At 36.6% G+C, this 19,177-nt stretch overlaps 1 protein-coding gene, 2 long non-coding RNA genes and 1 other non-coding gene across 5 annotated transcripts in view; 2 read left to right on the top strand and 2 right to left on the bottom strand.

Annotated features, from left to right (window-relative positions):
- Positions 1 to 19,177, top strand: part of LOC149692204 (uncharacterized) — a 34,214-nt gene that overhangs the window by 7,208 nt on the left and 7,829 nt on the right. For both annotated transcript variants that reach the window (XM_089867897.1, XM_089867898.1), the window contains exon 2: positions 5,374 to 5,514. In XM_089867897.1, the coding sequence (XP_089724023.1) occupies positions 5,374 to 5,514 (141 nt within the window). The remainder of the gene's footprint in view (positions 1 to 5,373; positions 5,515 to 19,177) is intronic.
- Positions 16,052 to 17,374, bottom strand: LOC149692207 (uncharacterized). Its single transcript, XR_016382907.1, has 3 exons — positions 16,623 to 17,374; positions 16,463 to 16,514; positions 16,052 to 16,329 (listed from the first exon to the last, which is right to left on the bottom strand). It is a non-coding gene; the product is annotated as an uncharacterized LOC149692207 (long non-coding RNA).
- LOC149692205 (uncharacterized) lies at positions 17,931 to 19,137 on the bottom strand. The gene is made up of 2 exons (XR_016382651.1): positions 18,223 to 19,137; positions 17,931 to 18,138 (listed from the first exon to the last, which is right to left on the bottom strand). It is a non-coding gene; the product is annotated as an uncharacterized LOC149692205 (long non-coding RNA).
- Positions 18,549 to 18,848, top strand: LOC149692206 (signal recognition particle RNA). Its single transcript, XR_016383094.1, has one exon.

Below are 19,177 nucleotides of genomic sequence, written 5' to 3'. Positions count from 1 at the left end.
TATGTACATTTTAATTTTAATACACCAGAGTGCGCTATTTACATTTCACCAGTGTTAAAATGAGAGTACTGACTAGGAGGATTGATACCATTTACACCAGGAGACCAAGCTACTTGCTGCTTACACTTTGTCCGCCAAGTAGCCTGGCCTCTTGGTGTAAGTGGTATCAATCCTTCTTGTCAGAAAACCGTGTATAAGCGGTACAATGTACAAAGTATACGAGAATGGTACACGAATGAATTCTTGTTTACGTTATATATATATATATATTTACTTTCCCTTTACTCTTTTCTAAGTAACCTTTTAAGAAAAGGCGGGAATTATCTCTAAGCCCTCTTGGACGAACATCCTTTCTTTTAGATTGATTTCTCGGATCTCGAGTATAGAGTTTCTTTATCATCGAAGCGCGAATCCTTTTGGCCCTGACAGATACTTTTTGTCAGAAATCAGTTGTTTGAAAAAGCAACAACACTAAAAGCGTCCAGAAACCGTCACGCTATTTCGCGCCACTAGATTCCTAGAAAGATATATAAACTTTGTTATTGATCACCTTTCTTTGTTGAGATGAAGATCTTAAAGGGAGTATCTCTTATCCACCTGGCGCTCAAGGATGGTATGAGCCGAAGTTCGCCATGCACCATGTTTAACAGATGTTAATGGAAAGTAGCGCTAGTTACGTTTGAATATAAGCCGTTTCATGTATACTCCCTTTAAAAACAGCATCCCTTCTAGATCCCGTGTAAGATGAGGAATATTGTTTTGAATAAGTAACGAAGAGGTTACAGAGGAAGATGCAAGATGTATCCCCCGACTTAAGGTTACCTTTCGCTTCAACGGTAAAAGGCCCTTTCAACGCGTCAAAGAGTCCTTTGGAAGGAAAGATACGTCCTTTTAAGAGTTTCGGTTCTCAGAATAAATTAGTTGAGAAGGACATATATACCTCCGCAGGGAATCTAGAGGTATATTGTAACGGATATAAAGAAAGAGAGTCCCTCGTTAGTCTCATCTATACAATGGGTGACCACTCCTCCGACTAATTTAGAAATAGGAGAGTTCGCCGAATTGGGCTTCGTTAATTAAAAATCCCTTACGTAAAGGTAAAATGATGGGGGCTTCCTATATAGCACAATTTACTTTCGAAAAGGACTAGGGTTTAGACGTAGTTTTAGGCTTAGTGGAATTAGGCTTAAGATAATTTAACGGGCATAAATTTTACCTTAACTTTAAAGAAAGAAGTTTTAGTAGTACGCTAACTTTGTTCAAGAGCAGTTAGTAAATTAAATCGAATGCATTTCTTGAATTCATCTACGCGCATGAGCGTAGGTTTGAAAATGGATGTACTACTCTTCATTAAGCCTAACTCAAAATTGATGTACACAAATCCAAACGACAACTTATGTTTTTGGTTTTTCAGTCCCATATAAATTAACTCCCAGCCGTGTCGTGTGTAAATGCGAATTTAAAGAAGAATCGTAAATAGTAATTGAAGAAGTTTCTTCTAACCCCAGGGGACATAAAAAAGCAAGGACAATGATAAAAACTCGGAGTCAGTGTTGATTTATGACAAAGAATTATTTCTGTGACCGTTACGAGATTGCTTTTCATTTATCCCGTCTCTTCCGTTGATCTTCTCTGTTCCTCGAAACGCGCGAGGCAAGGAAGAGAATTTTTGTGTCTTCTGTAACTCCTTTTGGTCCTCTTTCTAACCAAAATTATTTCCCCGTCTCATTTCGCTTTTTGGTCCATCCTCCAAGGCTTAAAAAGAAAGGAGAAACCTCTCTCGCTCTCGATTTGTAGGGCTATCACTCAACCTAAACGCCGCCTCAAAGAGAGCTTCTCCCCAAAAACCTAAAACCCCGTTGTGTCCCACTCTTTCTGGGAACGTAAAAGCTATAAGATTCGGGCGGAGAGGGTGAAAGTGATATGTTGGAACCATTCCTGAAAGGTCAAATTGTCGTTATTTTCCCTTGGATGGACTTAAGTGGCAATAGTTTTTACGCCGGATTTAGATGCCATATTTTACCTCTCTTTATATAGGTGGGTGCATGGTCTGCGAGGCTTAAGCAATAACACACCTTCGTTCTCTTTTTTACGATCTAAATAAAACTAACAGCGCGATTATTATAGACATTTAACTTGTTTTAAATGAGTTACGGAAAGATTTAAACGATAAAATTTATATTTAATCCCTAAAAACGGTACAAAAAATCAGCTAATACTATTAGACGGCTGTTTTCCGAGCCTTAAAACTCGTCTAAAATGGTTCTATTGCTGCTTATTTTAATTTAAAATTTACAAAAAATAAATCCCTTGTTACAAGCATATTAATTAGTTTTATTTTAAATTTAATAATTTCATCAAAGGGGCTAGAGAAATTTGACAGCGCTTCAGGGCTGCCAATAATTTGTTATTAGAGCATCTCCTGCAGATTTGAAACTGAATCGAAATGTACTACAATCGCTTTTCGTTCTGTTGTACATATCGGTTAAATTGCACTCAAAAATTATTGGCAACACTATCTATATAAACATGGTAGAGAAATGTCTTTTAGGATTGCATGCGTTTTTGTCTCCCAAAACATTTTTGGAGCTCCTTTCTAAGAATAGCGTATTAGCGGCTTAAAAGTCGTTAGGTTACGTATATATACACTGTAAAAAAGTGAGGTTCATCTTTGATTGCTTAGGCGTGCATAGCCCCGACACTGTGGTGGTACGCTTTAACATTCAAATTTGAATAAATTATTTGCGTTCAAATTTGAATCACTTCTTTGCGTTCAAATTTGAGTAACTTCTTTGCGTTCAAATTTGAACAGAACACTATTGTTCAAAATTAAACGCTCACGCATTCATATTTGAACGGTGCGTAAGAGGTTAGTATATCGTGTAAATTTAAGCACGAAACCGCTCAAATTAAATTGGAAAATTAAACGTTTAATATTGTATCTTTATGCATTCATTATTGAGCAACATCGGAGAGTTTGATCAAGCGTTCATATTCAATTGCTTACGTTCAAAATTAAGCAGTTCACCATTTAACAATACATGGTGGACAAAGCGTTTGATGAAGCATTGAAATTTGACGTTGAATTTTGAATAGCCTAGAGAAATTTGATTTCAAATTTCATCGCTGAATGCCTTATGGTAGGGCATACTATATTAAATATAGTAAACACACTGATAAGAAAGAAATCTAATGTGTTTAAAGCTTGTACATCTTCTGAGGGCGGGTGAATTTGAAACACATAAACTATAATCGTTGTGTTAAATAATAATTCAGTTGTATGAAGAAAGTCTGCACTTAAGGAAAGAGTTCATTATCAAGTTCTTTCCGATTATAACGTTGTAGCAATTATCAAAATATTTGAAGGCCTAAGGGAAAGGTGAAATACGCAATAATCCGTAACATTTCCTTTGATATTATTGTATAATGATGTTTATACAGGCAAATATATATTTATTTCAAGGTAAATAAGAAAATTATAGTAAATTGATGAGAAGTTATTTTATTTTTAATGAAAGCTTTGTTTGTAGTACAAATTTACAGCAGCGGAATCAAGTAAATTTAGGGCAGAATTAATTTTGTTTTGCTCACCTTTTGCGATTGAACAATTTAGTTCTCGTGTGAACGCCAATATCGCTCTCGTTTGAACGCCCATAATGCACTCGTTTGAAAGTCAAAAAGTTCATATTTGAATACCTATAACGCTCTTGTTTTAATACTAATACAATCCTATTAGAACGCCAAACGACCATATCTGAACGCTTCATTAGCCCAAGGCGGTTATTCAAAATTGAAATTGAATGGGATAAAGATTCATTTTTGAATGATAATGTATAAGTTGTTCAAAAATGAGTGCTTGAGTTAAAATTTGATCGACATGACGGTAGTTCGTTCAAAAATAAATGCTCGTGACTGGTTTTGAACGCCTAAAACACCCCTTGTTCAAAATTGAATGTCTCTGGTTAAATGTGAACGCGTCAATAGAGGCTTGTTCAAAATTGAACGGTCGCTATCATTTTTGAATGCCAAAAGCACGCTTATTTTTTACAGTGTATACTCAAGTATTGGCTCAACATCGTATCAAAAACTTGCCCGTGCGACTTTAGGAGTTCGAGCTAAAGGAAAAGGCGCCCTTTTATTGATCGCGGGTTCCAAGAGGACACTCTGAATTTTTTTCTTCTTCCTTTTCCTTACTCCCAAAAAGTATGGCCCTTTGCCAATGGTTTCAGTCTCTTCTTATACATGAGAGAGCTTTCTTAAAGGTAGAGAGGCTGGCGTAAAGTGTGCGTGGAAAGCTAGAGCATGGGGGTCAGTCTAATGGTGGTTTCTTGGCAATGGTAAATACGATGTAGTTTTTATACGCTGGTATCCGGAGCACCGTCCCTACCCCCCTGTACTTGTACTATTCCGCAGCAGTCTTCATAACTCCACGTCGAGAAGTAAAAGAGAACTAGAAAAGGAAATAAATCGGATATCAGAGGAGAGACTTTTTGTAAAAAGCATTTCCGGATAGGCTAGCTAGTAAGAGATCCATAAAACTGCATGCGGCAGCCTACCAAGGCGCCTTTTTTAAGACAATGCTATATGACCCCTGATGACGCCTTGCTGACCGTGGGGTATCGAGGCGATCATGACCTTAAGACACGGATTATTTTCGTCGTCTGTCTTAGACAATAGAAACCTGATTCTTTGTCGATATTTTATTGGGTCGTTTATAGGTATTTCTTTACTATATAGCTAAGTTAGAAACACAAAATATCGGAGGATTTATTTTTCGGTGCCAAAATCTCATTTTAATAGTTTTCCGAAATCTTTAAGAGAGAAGTTTAAGGTATAATCTAAAGGTATCTTTTCTCGCGATTAACATCTTTCCTTAAGGTCTTTCTCACTCTCTATAACCCTTCAAATAAAGGTCATTCTCAATTCAGAACTACGACGATCGATGGTGTTAGCAAAAGAGGACTCTTTCCATCGCTTTATCGCACTGAATTTATTTCCTAAACCTATACGACTTATTTATCAAAAACTTATACGATTGTATCTCTTTATGCACATACATAGTTCAAGTGACTTCATTTGCGTTATTAATACCGCGCGTCCGTTAGCACCAGTTCACTCCACGGTCTTCACCTCTGAACCAGCAGCGTGGTAACTTCCTAAGTTCCTATTAGATAAATCTGAAACGGAAAGCCATTTTTATCATAGGGATTTACTCAGTAATACTGGGCGGAAGTAGATACGCTTTATTATTATATTAATCAGTAACGTTATTTCCGGTCTACTCTTGTACGCTTATTTTCAAAGCCATAAATCTTATTTCTAACAAACGAATAACAAAAATAAATAAATAATTGCGCTCTCTTTTTCTTTCAGCTCTGATACCTGTGGGTGATAACTGTACAAGAAACGACGATTGCATCTCAGACAAGGCCTTAATCTGTGACCCGACGTCACAGAAATGCATTTGTCAGGACGAAAACAAAGTCATTTCGCCCGAAGGAAAATGTCTCTTAAGTAAGTGTTTTTATTTTATTTTTCTTATTTTATAATCTACCCCTTTAAGAAATAAAAACAAAATTATAATGTATTGAGAAATAAGGGTACGCGTTATAATGGAGTCATTTTTATAGACTTTCAGGCCTTGAGTTCTACTTGACGTGGCTTAGTTCAATTACTAGCTCCTTTTTGGACCTTTATATAGCTTAACCTTTTCGTAAAAAGAATTTAAAGGTTTAATTAAGTTTTCAAAAGGGGGGGGGCTATGCAAAAATGTCATTTATTAAAAGTATACCTGTATTAATCACCTAAAAACCTTAGCGTGATAGAATTTATAGCCTATTGACTCGGTTGGGGTCACCCGTCCAATTATTTTTGACCACGTTTGAAAGAATTACCGTATATGGCTTTAGTTCTCGGTCACTATACAGTGTCCGATGAAACACGTGTAAAGCAACCGAAGACTGCTTTAGCCTTACTTTAGTCGCAAATTCTATATACAGGGTGTTTCTGATAAGTCTGCCATAAATTAAGGGGGATGTTCTTTGGGTGCACGATTTTGAGTGGGAAAATGTAACTTGTATCTCCATTTCGTTTGTCCTTAGGGCCACTGCTTTCAAGTTAAGATTGGATGGAATACAATGATTTCTAATTTAATTAATTAAAGGGTCATCTCTAAAACACTCAAATCTTGACTTGAAAACAGTGACCCGGACGGCAAAATGGAGATAGAAGTTATATTTCCGACTCAAAATTGATATGCCAAAGAACATCCCCCTTAATTTATGCCACCAGACTTATCACAAACACCCTGTACAAACTTCGTTGGTTCCATTTTGTAACTCGAGATTAGAATTTATTCCCTAGGAAAATATATTCATAACGCAACCTGTATACTGTATATTCCGCGTGGCTTGTTTCCAAAATTTGACCATAAATTATGACACTGTATAGTTATACTCTGCGGTTGTCGTGTATACTAGAACCAACGCGGGTCGGTTCAGCTAGATAAGTTCAAAATCTCTGCAGCATGCGTGCATGGGTTTTAACAATCTTTGAAATAAGTGAATAATGGTTGTTTTAACTTATATAGTTCCTTGTTTCGAATATTTCGGAAAACTTTTAATCTCTTTCATTTCCCGCGGTTCCGTTTCCGTTTAGGCCTAAGTATAGCATAAATCGGATGCTCCACCGCCCTTGCAAATAAATATTTGATTATTTAATTCGTTTTAAAGGGATTGTAAAGTGGTGTTTGCTCCTTTGTTTATTCTCGCTTAAAACAGCGTCGTCTTAACAAGGCATTGCAGGCCCCCAGGCCTTATAAATCAGGTTCTTTGTGTGTGGGGTCCCTGAGCGATAAACTAAAAAAAATATATCTGATAAACTTATTAATCTGACAAAAATTATGTTGACAAATTATTAGATGAGGTATAATTATGTTAGGTGGATTAGTGGATTTACTTGGATCAAACACGAGGGTCTTGCGTTTCTTAGCAGATACTTTTGGGTTACAAAGAATATTGTACGGTAAACACAGAAAATAATGTTAATTCCGTTACCAGCTTATCATAAATTTAGTTAATTAAGAGATAGTTAGGCTTAACATCCAGGTCTAACCTTATATTTTTAAATTTCTCTGTGGAACGTATAAAACCACAAATTTTCTCAGTAAAATTAGAGACTGAATATTTTATCCGTGATTTTGGCGAATAAATTAGGTTTAATAGATAGACTCTTTCTTGCGATAACAGGTCCAATGACCAATACACACGTTCTTTATTTAATAAAAGTCCCTAGTCCGCCGGTCACTCCCATTGTCCCAAATCACCCTGACCCCGTAACCCCCCCCCCCGACCTACATAATGTACATGCATCAATATATCGTTATACAGTATATTGTCCTCGAATTACCTTTCGACTGCATTGCATGACGCGTGGAACCAAAAATAGATAATTATGCGCCGTTGGGGTAGAGAACTTTGTTTCATTTTATCGTATTGCAAGCTCAGGTTTTCCCTTTATATTTATACATAAAGCGCGGAAGTTGGCTTACTTATTGATTCGAAACATGTCTACTTCTGGAGAAACGGAATTTTTGAGAACACCCCGCCTTCCACTACCGCCCAAGTATGTAGGCAAAGGCTAAAGGGAACCGATTTAAGAGGAAGAAGCAAGGAAGGTAAAATATAAAAAATATATCTAATGGCGCCATTCGGCCTACCGTAAGAGACTGGGTATGTCGTTGCTGAAAAGTTTCAATCTCAATTTGCCTTAAGTTGAAAACGGACAAAATATATTTCGAATGACGTATAGAATACGTCAGAATAGGTTTGACAATGTAGGCCAACTCCGCGTGACCAGAACGAAGGTCCAAAACTTATAGTCTCGTTACAGCCTTTTTTTCTATGCGTATTCTCATAAGTTTATAAGAAATGTTCAATAAGTATAACACTTCCAAAACTTCGTAGGGACTTACAGCTCGAGCTAGTTCGAGAACAACGGAAGCGAGAATTGACAACAATTGGTTTTTCAGTCCATCTTCCTGTTTAGTCTGTACTAAGCCTTTGACAGCGCCAAAACCAGGCGTCGCTTTACAAGAATCTATAACCTACGTCACTTCATGACAAGCTCCAGTTTGTAACCAGTGACAAACTTATGGGACATATTTTAGGAACTTATGATATCCCGTATTTTCAAGCTCTCTTGGGCTTTCTCGCTTACTCATCTGATTCGGTTTGGGTTTTCACTATTATCTAAAGTCATAGCACTCGCTATCTCTATGATATTTAGAATGTTTCGTACTAACTTTGGTATTAGAGTAATGTTAAACCGTATAATTTTTCTACTCTTTTTCTTCCCCCATTGGGTCACTTGGACCGTCACGAAAAGTCCTTCCTTATTTGAACCGGTAATGTGGGTCGCACGCAACGCGACAAGGGGGGGGGGAGCAGAAAATTGCAGGAGGGTGGGTATTCTTTGTTTTCCTTTGCTAAATCGACGCATTAACGTTCTCAAACAAAGGCCTAGGAAAGGAGAACCTATCACCAACAATGCTTGCTTCCAACCTTGCGTTAACACATTTTTTACTCGTCGACTTTCAACTTTTCAGAGGTGCAGGGGTATAGTGGGGAATATCTCTTGAAAGCTTTCCATTCTTTTAAGAAGATAAAGGGGATAATCACTCTTAGCTTAGGTTCTCCTTCATAACGATCGTGTTATCTCATTTCGTACGGATACATTGTTTAGTGATATACCCCTCGACGAAGGATCTTGGACTTCTGACGACCAAGCGTGATGATGGTCGTCAAGCTGAGAAATTTAAGCTCTCGTTTTTTATTTAAACCTTTTTGAGTAGAGTTTGTCCCCGATTTTGTTTGGTTAATCTTTGGACTAATGACTGTATACCAAGTCGATTTTTAAGGGCAGCGAGTGTCTGGACAAGCTGTTGAAATATCTCACACTTTTTGTTTTTCGTGAACAAATATCCTTCCTTTTTCTCTTCTACAGTTTAATTAATTGTAAAACTTTAAGAAAATTTGTCAAACTGCAGCTTTATTTTGCTTTTCTTAATTCTTCCGCTTCTTCTTTTAAAATTAAAAGTTTACATTATTTCAAGTGAGTGCGCGCGACATTTAAACGAGCGTGTGTATGTATAGGTCTAATGGGAGTTGAAATAATTGTGTTGTATTTTATGTAGTTTCATCCTAATTCCCCAAGTTGCAAACGACTATTTATTTCAATAATTCTTTTGGGTACTGTCTCCGATTTTCCTTGAAATCCCTTTAGCCTTAAATCTTACAAGGAACATTTAAAATTTTCTTCTCATTTCTAAACCATTAGTAGCGGGAAAATCAAGTCAAACTTTTGTAATAATTTGAAGATTCTAAAATTCGCAAGTCCTAACTAACTAAATATGGCGCCTAGTTTGCACAAAGTAGGCCATCCTGATATTTTATCTTTCTTTCTATACACTATACCATAGAGAAATAGGCTTATATCCAAGGCTTATGTTTTCGTTAATACCGTCCATTCCTTCTATACATAATCCATCTCTCCTTTCCCGCCTTTAATAAGAAATACCTCAAATTCCATAACGCGGTTAAGCGAACCAGTTCCCGCGGTCTATAGGTTTTGGTACCAATTGCTATACCGCTTTGGGATCATCCCCCCCCCTGCCTCCTAAAACCCATATTTTCCCGCATTCTCTCATAGAACAGGAAAATAATTATTTGTTTTCATCATTAAACCAAAAGCAGCAAACTGGTCTTGATGTTAGACGGCGGGAATTTCCCCGCTTTCGTATATATAATTTTCCCGCGGGTTTTCCCCGCCAATTTTTATAATTTTTCTTTCCTTAATTAAGACTCGGTTAGAAATTTTAGTGGTCTTAATAAATATGCGTGGAATTTCGCACCTTATTTGTTAATATTCGGTCTATATAGTGACTTGCCCCCAAAGTTAGTTTGATTAACCTTTGACCTTATTTTCTCGTTTTATATTATGCTTTGTGATTGCGTAAAATAAAGGTAAACTTTATATTAATACAGATGCCCAATCAATAATTCTAAAGGTTACCCAATCTTTAATTTGACCTAATTTTATTTAGTAGTTCAATCTAAATTAATTATCATTTGTAATGAATAACCCATTCAGTACTAACCCTAAAAATAAAAAAGCAATATTTTTCAAAGATTAGGCTTAGCACTTGTTCAAACTTCAAAGTGGGCGTTGCACTTCCCATAACAGTAGTCAAGCGAAAACCTGTCAATACCAAATTTTGAAATCGTGAAACAAGTAGCGATTTATGATGGCCAAGACTTCCTTTCAAGACATCTTATGTTTTTTTTTCTTTGCTTTCCTTCTCTCTCTCTCGCAATCTTCGCGGCGTCTTTTCCTTTCCGAACCCTTCTCCTCGGAACATTCCTTCATCCATCAATGTCTCTTCGCTGTTCACGTCTTATTTTTTATCTCTCTTCCAAGGATAGCTCCTCTTTTTGTTCTCTCCTTTTCATCTAACGCTTACTTGCACTCATGCAAACTTTCACACTGCTGTCTCCTTCTCCATTCAAATTAATTTGGCGAAACCCATTCATTATGGCTAATCGATAAATTCCTTAATATACGATTTGGACAGACGAAGGTTGCAACATCCAACTATAAGAGAAAGTTTGTACAAGGTTTACGCTAAAAATCATCGTGTTTTGTATACAATTTAGTAAAGGAAGATAACAATGGAGAGTTAGTTTAATTTTTGCGTAATGAAATTAAAAATTGGTTAAAGATATTGAAAGGATGTATACAATGCGTTGTGTATAGGGCCGTCGACAAGAACTATATTTTGAAGTAATGTTACTATTTTCTGTAGTAGTGATTGAGCAATGTCACGTGACAATCTGTCGTCTGTCAGCGCGTGGAAATGTCGATGCCTTTTTCCAATGCACTGAAAAATGCTTCGAATTCACGCATGCCCATTAGAGAAGCTGCTCTATTAGACGGAAAATAAGCTACATAACCCATTGTATACTGTAGATACATCCTTTTAAGGCTTAGGTTACTGAATTAGTAACTGAAATTATCACTTTATCTAAACCATTATAACAGTTTCAGCTCATATACTAGGTATATCTTTTAATTAAATTCTTCCTCTTTGGACTATTTTAGTCCCGATTTTCCAGACCGTCGCCTCCTAGCTTCAGCCTCCCTGCATCTCTATGATTTATTCACATTTCTACGTATACCTATCTCCCCGTTTTTGGTCGTGGTAGTATAGCATCACCGGTATTGTTCAAACTGTAGTTGACTTTATTAAAGAGATGGGCGGATCGAGAGAGAGAGAGAGAGAGAGAGAGAAGCGAGAAATTATCCAGCGTGAACTCATTAACAAAGCAAACATTAACTCTTGGTATAAGTTATGGCTGAACTTTCTCTTTTAAATCAAAGCAGGATTAACTTGGGTTAGATAAACCTTAACCGACCGGCCTATGAAGTGACGTTTCACTTAGGTAGAACGCTTTGAAATTTGAATAGAATAACTCGTTATATAGATGTATTCATTTATTGAACCAAATTTAAAGGGAGTGTCAACCAAAAATAAATAACAAAACTCGGTCTACAAATGTATTTGACAGCTGAATTTCCTTTCGCTCTTTAAATTGGAATTTTTTTTTTTGGGTGGGGGAATAAAGTGCTACTTTTATAATTTATAATTAATATTTAACTTTTTTTATAATTAATAATGCTTTATTAAGTTTTAAAATCATGACATTTTATCTATATATTTATAATTTTATCCCAAAATGGTTACTGAACTCGAACTTATGAAAAAATATTAAAAAAACCCAATTAAAATTGCAATTAACGACTAATTTCTTTTATTTAACTTTCATTTGTAGGTCCCATCTTGAATTTAATTCCCCGTATTCGTACGATCCTCATTTCTATTTAAATTAGGGCTTTAGTTTAGGCCCAAATCGATACTCGATAGAATTATGTCTAGGCAATTAAAGCCAATATCGAGATAGGCGGGCGAAATATTACCATTTCATATTTTTCCTTCCTTTCCCTTTATTGGTTCAGAAACATCAGATAATCGAAACTTTGATGCGAAAGCAAACCTTTCCTTAACATCCTTCCAATTATATTTTGTTTTAATTGCGGCAGCAGGAAACGATCTCATTAGCGAAATTAGAGATTATGAGGTTATAATTTAAGAAATGTTCTATTTGTTTCTCTCTCCTCTCTCTCTCTCTCTCTCTCTCTCTCTCTCTCTCTCTCTCTCTCTCTCTTTGTGAAGTATTACACTCGTAAAACTTTGCCAATTGAACTATTCTTGGAATTAAAGAGAACTGAATCTCCCTTATCTTATATACATAATCGAGTTTGAGTGGACGAGTAACTCGTTAGGGATGGTGTATACGAAGAAACACGCTCGTTAGTGGGGAAAACGGTTTCCAATCGATCTTCCCTTACCCTCCTCTCCTACAGTTCGGTAATAGCTCTCCGTTGTTGGTGTACAATGATCGATTCCTCATCAGAAAGATGCTTCATTTTACCATAAAGAGAAATTTTGAGGTGCAAGAATTTTGACGCGTTCAAAATTTTTCCCACACAATTCTTGCCACTGATATGGCCCACTTTGAATATTTATCTATATACAAACTCTGTTAATCATAATTTGCGCCGACATACAAATACAAGAGTTATATAAGAAATTGATAGACAAAACTGGCACGAAAAGGTCTTGGAGCGAGAAAAGAAAATTGGCATTACCTACCCGTTTTCCAATTTTCATTTTAAAATTAGGCCGAGCACGTACGTGTACATGTTCTGTTGAAGATTTAAGCCTGACGAAATTAAACCACGCTATCCTAGACGTTTTCCGGCAGGTTCCTTAAACTCTCTAATTGCATGCACGTCAAAGGCGATATTGTTTCGCTTTTGACCATGTGAAACTGAGTAGGGCTAATATTAGACCAAAACAAAAATGTTTCCCAGAAAAGTTGCGGCTTTCATTTTGTTAAAATCGTTTGGTAGATTTTAGCGTCAAAGGAGGAACTTTTTTGATTGCCTTACTTTTCTGCAGCGTTTAATATTTAACCTCTTTCGTAGTGTAGCGCGAAACATCGCGTGCCTTTTTCGACTTAAATTGTTTCCATTCGTGTTAGACCGGCTTTTGTTATTATATTAACAGCAAGCCATAGTGTACATTGCGTTTTTCTTGTGGCGCCATATTGACTACGTCTTCCTTCCTTCTCTATAGGTAATTTTACTTTCTAAAATTCATCGACTATCTCTTTATTCCTCTCGTTTATTGTCTTGTTGCCATGACGACGCTGAAAAAAAAGTAGGTCTTCATCTCGTTCTCCTACAAATGAAATTGACAGATTACTGTCTGAGTTTTGGGAAATGAGGATAGAATCACCACCGTTATTATCTAAACTGTGATCGTAGTGCGATGATACGGGGTTATTACTTGCGGGTCATCTCGGAGTTTATTGTTATTAGGATGGGTTATTTATTTTTTCATTGGGATGGGATATTTCTTTTTAATATGGTGATGGAATAGATAGTCCTTGATAAAACGTCCAATCATAATCAAGAAGAGTTTTTCCCAGCTTTTATCGCTAATTTTATTATCTTTCCTGAGTTATTACTCTTATTTTTTTGCAAATTGGTGCGTTGAGAGCTCAGTAAGGTTATGTCTTAGACAGTGTCATGTTAGAGGAGAGAACGGTTTGGTTATACTCTACGGTTCCCTCGTCCAAGGTGTCATAATCAAAACATTTAAAACACTCGAGAATTTTTCTCATATCTTTTAAAATATTGAGAAGTTCCAACAGTATCTTCTACAGTAAATTCTATACTTGAAAAGCTTCATTTTAACCCAAGGTATTGTGCTATCACAAAATCAATACGTTTCACCAATTACATTACAAATTGGTCATTTGTTCTCATTCACATTTATCAGTATAAGCTTATAAAAACTTCTAAGTGATTCATTGGCTTTGAAGAAAGCTAAACCCTGACCTGTCTCATCATTTCATACTTGCGAAACAAATCTCGATTTGATCGTGCATCATGGTCTCAAGGTCCCAATTTCTAAGGAAGGCTGACCACACCGGATATTAGGCCTTAGTATCTAAGCGAAAACACGCTTTTTATTTTTTGGGTTGAACGTCAATGAAAACGTCCGAGGTAGTAGTTTAAAGGCGCCAATAAAGGGGTCAAAAATCAATGGCAATTTGTCCTGGCCGAGCTACTTACAAAGTCAACCTCAACTCGCGCGCTACGGCGGGGAAACCCTTTTGATGAATTCAGTCATCAATCAAGCTAAAGTAGGGGCTTTAAGGCTTCGTCCTTAATTTTGACGTCACCATTTACCACGGGGTCCTCCCTACTACTTTGTCTAAAGTCGACCTTTCATTAGTCGCGTTTGTTTGCCTGATTCTAAAATGATTTAAACGTCATTACAGAGCCCCAATGTGTTAATTAACCATATTTTAGTTTAAATTTCCATTGTATTGACTCTAAATAGACTGTAGATGTCCAAAAATAACCCTTTACCTGCACACGCGTAAGTCTTAAGTATATCTCCTATTAAATATTAACTATCGTTAAAAATAGCATCACTTTAACCTTTTCCCGAGAGCTACATGTCCACACTTTCACATCCTCCTTGCGCATTATTTTTAATTAAGCAGTGTAACATTTGCCTCTGGATTACATCATTAACGTTGTAGGAAAAGATACAAAGGTTTAGAATAGTCAATTTGTCTTAGTTTTAGAAAAGAAAATAACCCTCGTTGCCTCTTTCATTTTTTGCGCTAAGGGATATGGTTTTTAGAGTTGCTGCTACTTCTTGTCACTAGTAAATCGTAATGAATGAAGGGCTCCCGTTTTCATCTTCACCCTTGTACATAAAAATCGGAAGGTAGGACGTATGGTACGGCAGTTAGCGCCCTTTTCGTCGATCTTTAACGAGAAAGTAGTTGCTTCTTTTTAGCCATGGTACTTTTCTTGGTATAAGAACGTTTCATTAGGCCTGTTTCGAAGCAGACATTGTCTCTGGGGGATCAGGAGAAACCTCTTTCTCTCGTCGTACAACCCCTTTTTCCCTTGGCAAGTAAGCTCGGTCTTGCGGAAAAGACAAAATTTCTCTTTCTCTCTACCACTAGAGAGAAGCTGGAATGATCGAGATATATTCTGGGACTAATCAATAGTGTACATGGTACAACGTTCCAATGGTGATGATACACCAATTCCTGACGATTTCTATTAGCAGAAGTCGATATGTTGATGTAAAATCTGGGGAATCCTATTGAAGTCATATTTTCACTGTTGCCTAACCCCCTTTTTACATCGAAAGGGTCTATTCTATGACGCTATATAAACCAATAAAAATTAAAAATACCTGTCTTTTAACGTCTAAAATGAGATGAGTTACCAGACTTTACTTCAATTAATGGGCTTCGATTAGAGGCTATCTTTCATTTTTACTTCATGGGTGGAGAAATTGGGGTTTTTTTTTATTTGGGTCCATTTTTCGATGACCACTAGGTTTGACACTCTAACGATAACTGGACTTTCCTTCTCTCCTTTCCCCCCACCAACCTCTGACTCTTGTTAGGTCCTTTCCCTTATCTCTCTTGAAAGGAGACCCGCAGACTCTTGTCAGCGCCACTCTTTTTAAAGTACCCTCTATATAGTTTTTTGATAAGGCAACTTTAGAAAAATGCTCCAAAGAGGGTCGTATACCCAACCATCTTCTATATTTTTCCCCCGAGGAAAATATTTTTCAAAATAAGAAGTGAGGAAAGGGTTGAGAGAGGGACTACCGATTTGGTAAACGTGATACGGTGCTTATGGAATATTTTTGTTGCTATATATTTATTTCAAACTCGATCAAACAGTTGGTTTAAACTTTAAGTATTTTACTGTATATATATGTATATATAAATTTTGAATGTTTATAAAATATTGGAAAGTTTTGGAACCAACTGGTTCAACATGTATTTACAAGGTGTTGCTGACAAGTCTGGAATAAATTAAGGGGGATGTTCTTTGGGTGCGATTTTGAGTCTGAAATTCATCATATTTCTCGTGAATAGGGTAATTTTGAAAACGTATGCGCGCGCACACCCTGGATAATCTTGTAAGTTTATTGAAAAAAAAAATGAAATAACAAATTGTAAATTTTCTCTTTAACATAAGTACTTTATTTCAAACTACTTCAATCATCAAACATAGCCGATTTAGTACACTTTTTCTTCTCTAAACGAATAGTGTTTACTCACTGTCCTTATAATCTTTATTCATGAGAGAACGAAATAAATCCTTAAGTAAAAGTGTAAAAACAAAGAATATTATTAACATTTACGAGTCACCTTGTAATACCAAAAAAGAAGAAAGAAATCTATTTCGTAAACAATCTTTAAATTGTTAATTTTACGAGCTTAATACTCTTTACCTTATTATCTATTCCGCTCATTTTTCGGAGGCCGGGAATTCGTGCTATAAATCTGTAAGAATCAAGGATTTTAGTCTGTCCTTCTTATAAAGAGAAAAAGTGGTTGTATTTGGTATTAAACCTATGTATAAAGGAGAAGACACTACTGAAAGTATATTACCGAGTAGAACAGCTAGTCGAATATAAAGTATAGTAGGCGATTTATAGCGAGCTTGGAACACTTGGCGTTTTTACGACAATGCCGTTTACTTCCAGAATGAAAAATATCCCAAGTTCCTATACACGAGAAGGACTTAAGGCGGCTGCAGTTCCATTATGTATAAAGTATATAGACACTACGGAGTTTGGAAAAGGTTTTTCCACCCTTTTGCTCGCGCGACCCCTTGGGGCAGTACGTATAGGCAACCTCGAATTTGACGGCAGTTTTGAAAGACTCGGGGCAAAAGCTGCAGGCTCTGGCTGGCTTAAATGACAGCTAGAAGTTCTGATATATTACCATGAAGAAGTAATTCTTCTCGTCTGTTTTGATGGTCCCCTTGTCCGAGGGTTTAAGGGCAGCGCAGTAATCCCAAAATTTTTGGAAACGACGTCCAGCCTTGACCCAGCTAGCTATGAACCGATTGAGGGATCGGCCATTTATCAAAATGACGTTTTGGGATTATCAGACTGTTAAAGATCGAATATGAATATCAACGATGGAGGGGGGAACCGAGGGGTCAGTCACTGAACGTAATCGGTGTAACTTTAACTCTAATAATTATAATATTAGTCTTCATCTTCTTACTAGGAGAGTTATTAGCCCCTCGACACCCCCTTAAAGATTTTATCGTAAGAAATCACGTTACTTGGATTTACCTCAGATTTAATTTTCTAAGAAACTGGTTATAACTTTTTTTTTCTTTATAATGATTCGGGAACTAAAAATATAAATTTTACAGTAAACTTTTGGTTGCCCTTTTTCCATATTATCATATTGCTATTGTTATAAATTCAAATTGACAAATAACAATTCCTAAAAAAACACCTGCTCTATTTTTATGTCAAAATAAACCCACACTTGAAAAATAAAAAAAAATAAAATAAAATAAAAAGTTGGATGCAATTTTTACGTCAGAAACGCCCGAATTTTATCTTAAGGCATTCGTTGGGGTTTTTTTCTCTGTTTGAGATTTATTTTCAAGGCTTTTTCTTTTGGCGAAAAGATCTAGCTTTTCTGTATGGCTAAAGAAAACGACGAGTGAATCTCAGGCTAGGTACTTCCCCCTCCACAAAAATGATAATTTCATTTTCCTGCAAATTGTTTTGCCGCTGAGCCTTGGATCGTTTTTAGGGTTCTTCTCTTTCGTTTTTACTTTTGATTAGGTTTTAACGCGAGGGATAAATAATTCATGGATGGAGGAAGAGGAAAAACACATAAAGAGCCGCGTCAATCCACTAGTTTTTTCCTTCTTTTTTCTATCCTTGAAGTCTAGCCCAAGAACTATCCTCTCTTTTATTACGAGGCTATTTCAGATCTACCCTCGCGTTAGTTGAAAAACAATAAGGCCTCTCCTCTGCAGTCATAGTTAAGGACCCCTTTTCTTCTACTAAAACTGGTCGCACGCACCTTTCTTACGGAAGCGAATATACAGACGAGCTATTTCTTCATTCTTCTCCGATTTCCTGAGTCTAAGAATCTGTACCCCCCAAAAGAAGATAAACTAAAATGAAAATCTCTCCCACGCACAATCTCAAAGAAATCTATTTCGCTTTTAGAATACCTAATGTATTGGCAACAGATGGTTTATGTAGATTTAAATTATTTTCAAACTCTTCTTTTCTATAGACCCAAAGCTCTAAATCGATACCAAAACATTTGAATTTTTTTAAAATCTGTTTTTCTCTATCTCGGGACGCTTTTAGGGCTTATTTATTCAGCCGCTACTATATATATACAAATAAAGTAGAACTGCCAGTTTAAATAGGCCTCGGTTTTTTTGTGATAACGTATCTCTGGTTTTCTTGTGAAATTTAATATCTAAATATTTATAGAATTTTGAAATGAGTCTTTCCAATTTCAAGTTTGATTTTTGAGGCTTTAATACCAGCTGGGAGTCGTGGCGTACTCCTGTAATCCAGCCTCTTGGAAGCTAGAATCGTTGGATGGTATGAGGTTGGGAATCTTGTGGCTTGATGACCCGTGTTGATCGGATGTCCGCGTTAAGCTGGGCGTCAATATGGTAATCTTGGGGTAGCCCATGGGTTACCAGGTTGTGCTAACGAGTGATGTAACGGTTCAGGGCGGTGACGCAGCAGGCAAAAGTCCCCCCGTCTAGCAGTAACGGGATGGCGTTCGAGAGCGGGCGTTGAGTCACAACCTAATCGTTAAGATCAGACATGATTCTTTTTAATATATTGTATCCCTTCGAGATGTGTCTGGGTTACGCAATGGACTGTTTCGAAACCCTTTTTTATTTTCTCTCCGATTTTTGTTAGCTTTCGATTCTCGAGAGAAAAAACTTGGCGAGTAAAGGCGAATGTCTTCCTTTTAAGTGTAAGAATTCCCTAACGACACTCGGTTGACACGCGAACTATTCTTTACTGGAGGACTCTTTTCTTCACCAAGTTTTTGATTTTCTTTCTTTTGTTGAAACGCCCAATTGACCTTCTCGCCTCTATCAACAAAAGAACATGAAATCGACCTAATGAAACAACTAAGTCTAAATATATTTTCAA

This window comes from Phalangium opilio, unplaced genomic scaffold (assembly GCF_054372755.1).
Source record: "Phalangium opilio isolate 3A_F unplaced genomic scaffold, DU_Popi_V2 ptg000024l_1, whole genome shotgun sequence".
Classification (NCBI taxonomy): domain Eukaryota; kingdom Metazoa; phylum Arthropoda; class Arachnida; order Opiliones; family Phalangiidae; genus Phalangium; species Phalangium opilio.
This window is presented reverse-complemented; position numbering and strand designations above follow the sequence as displayed.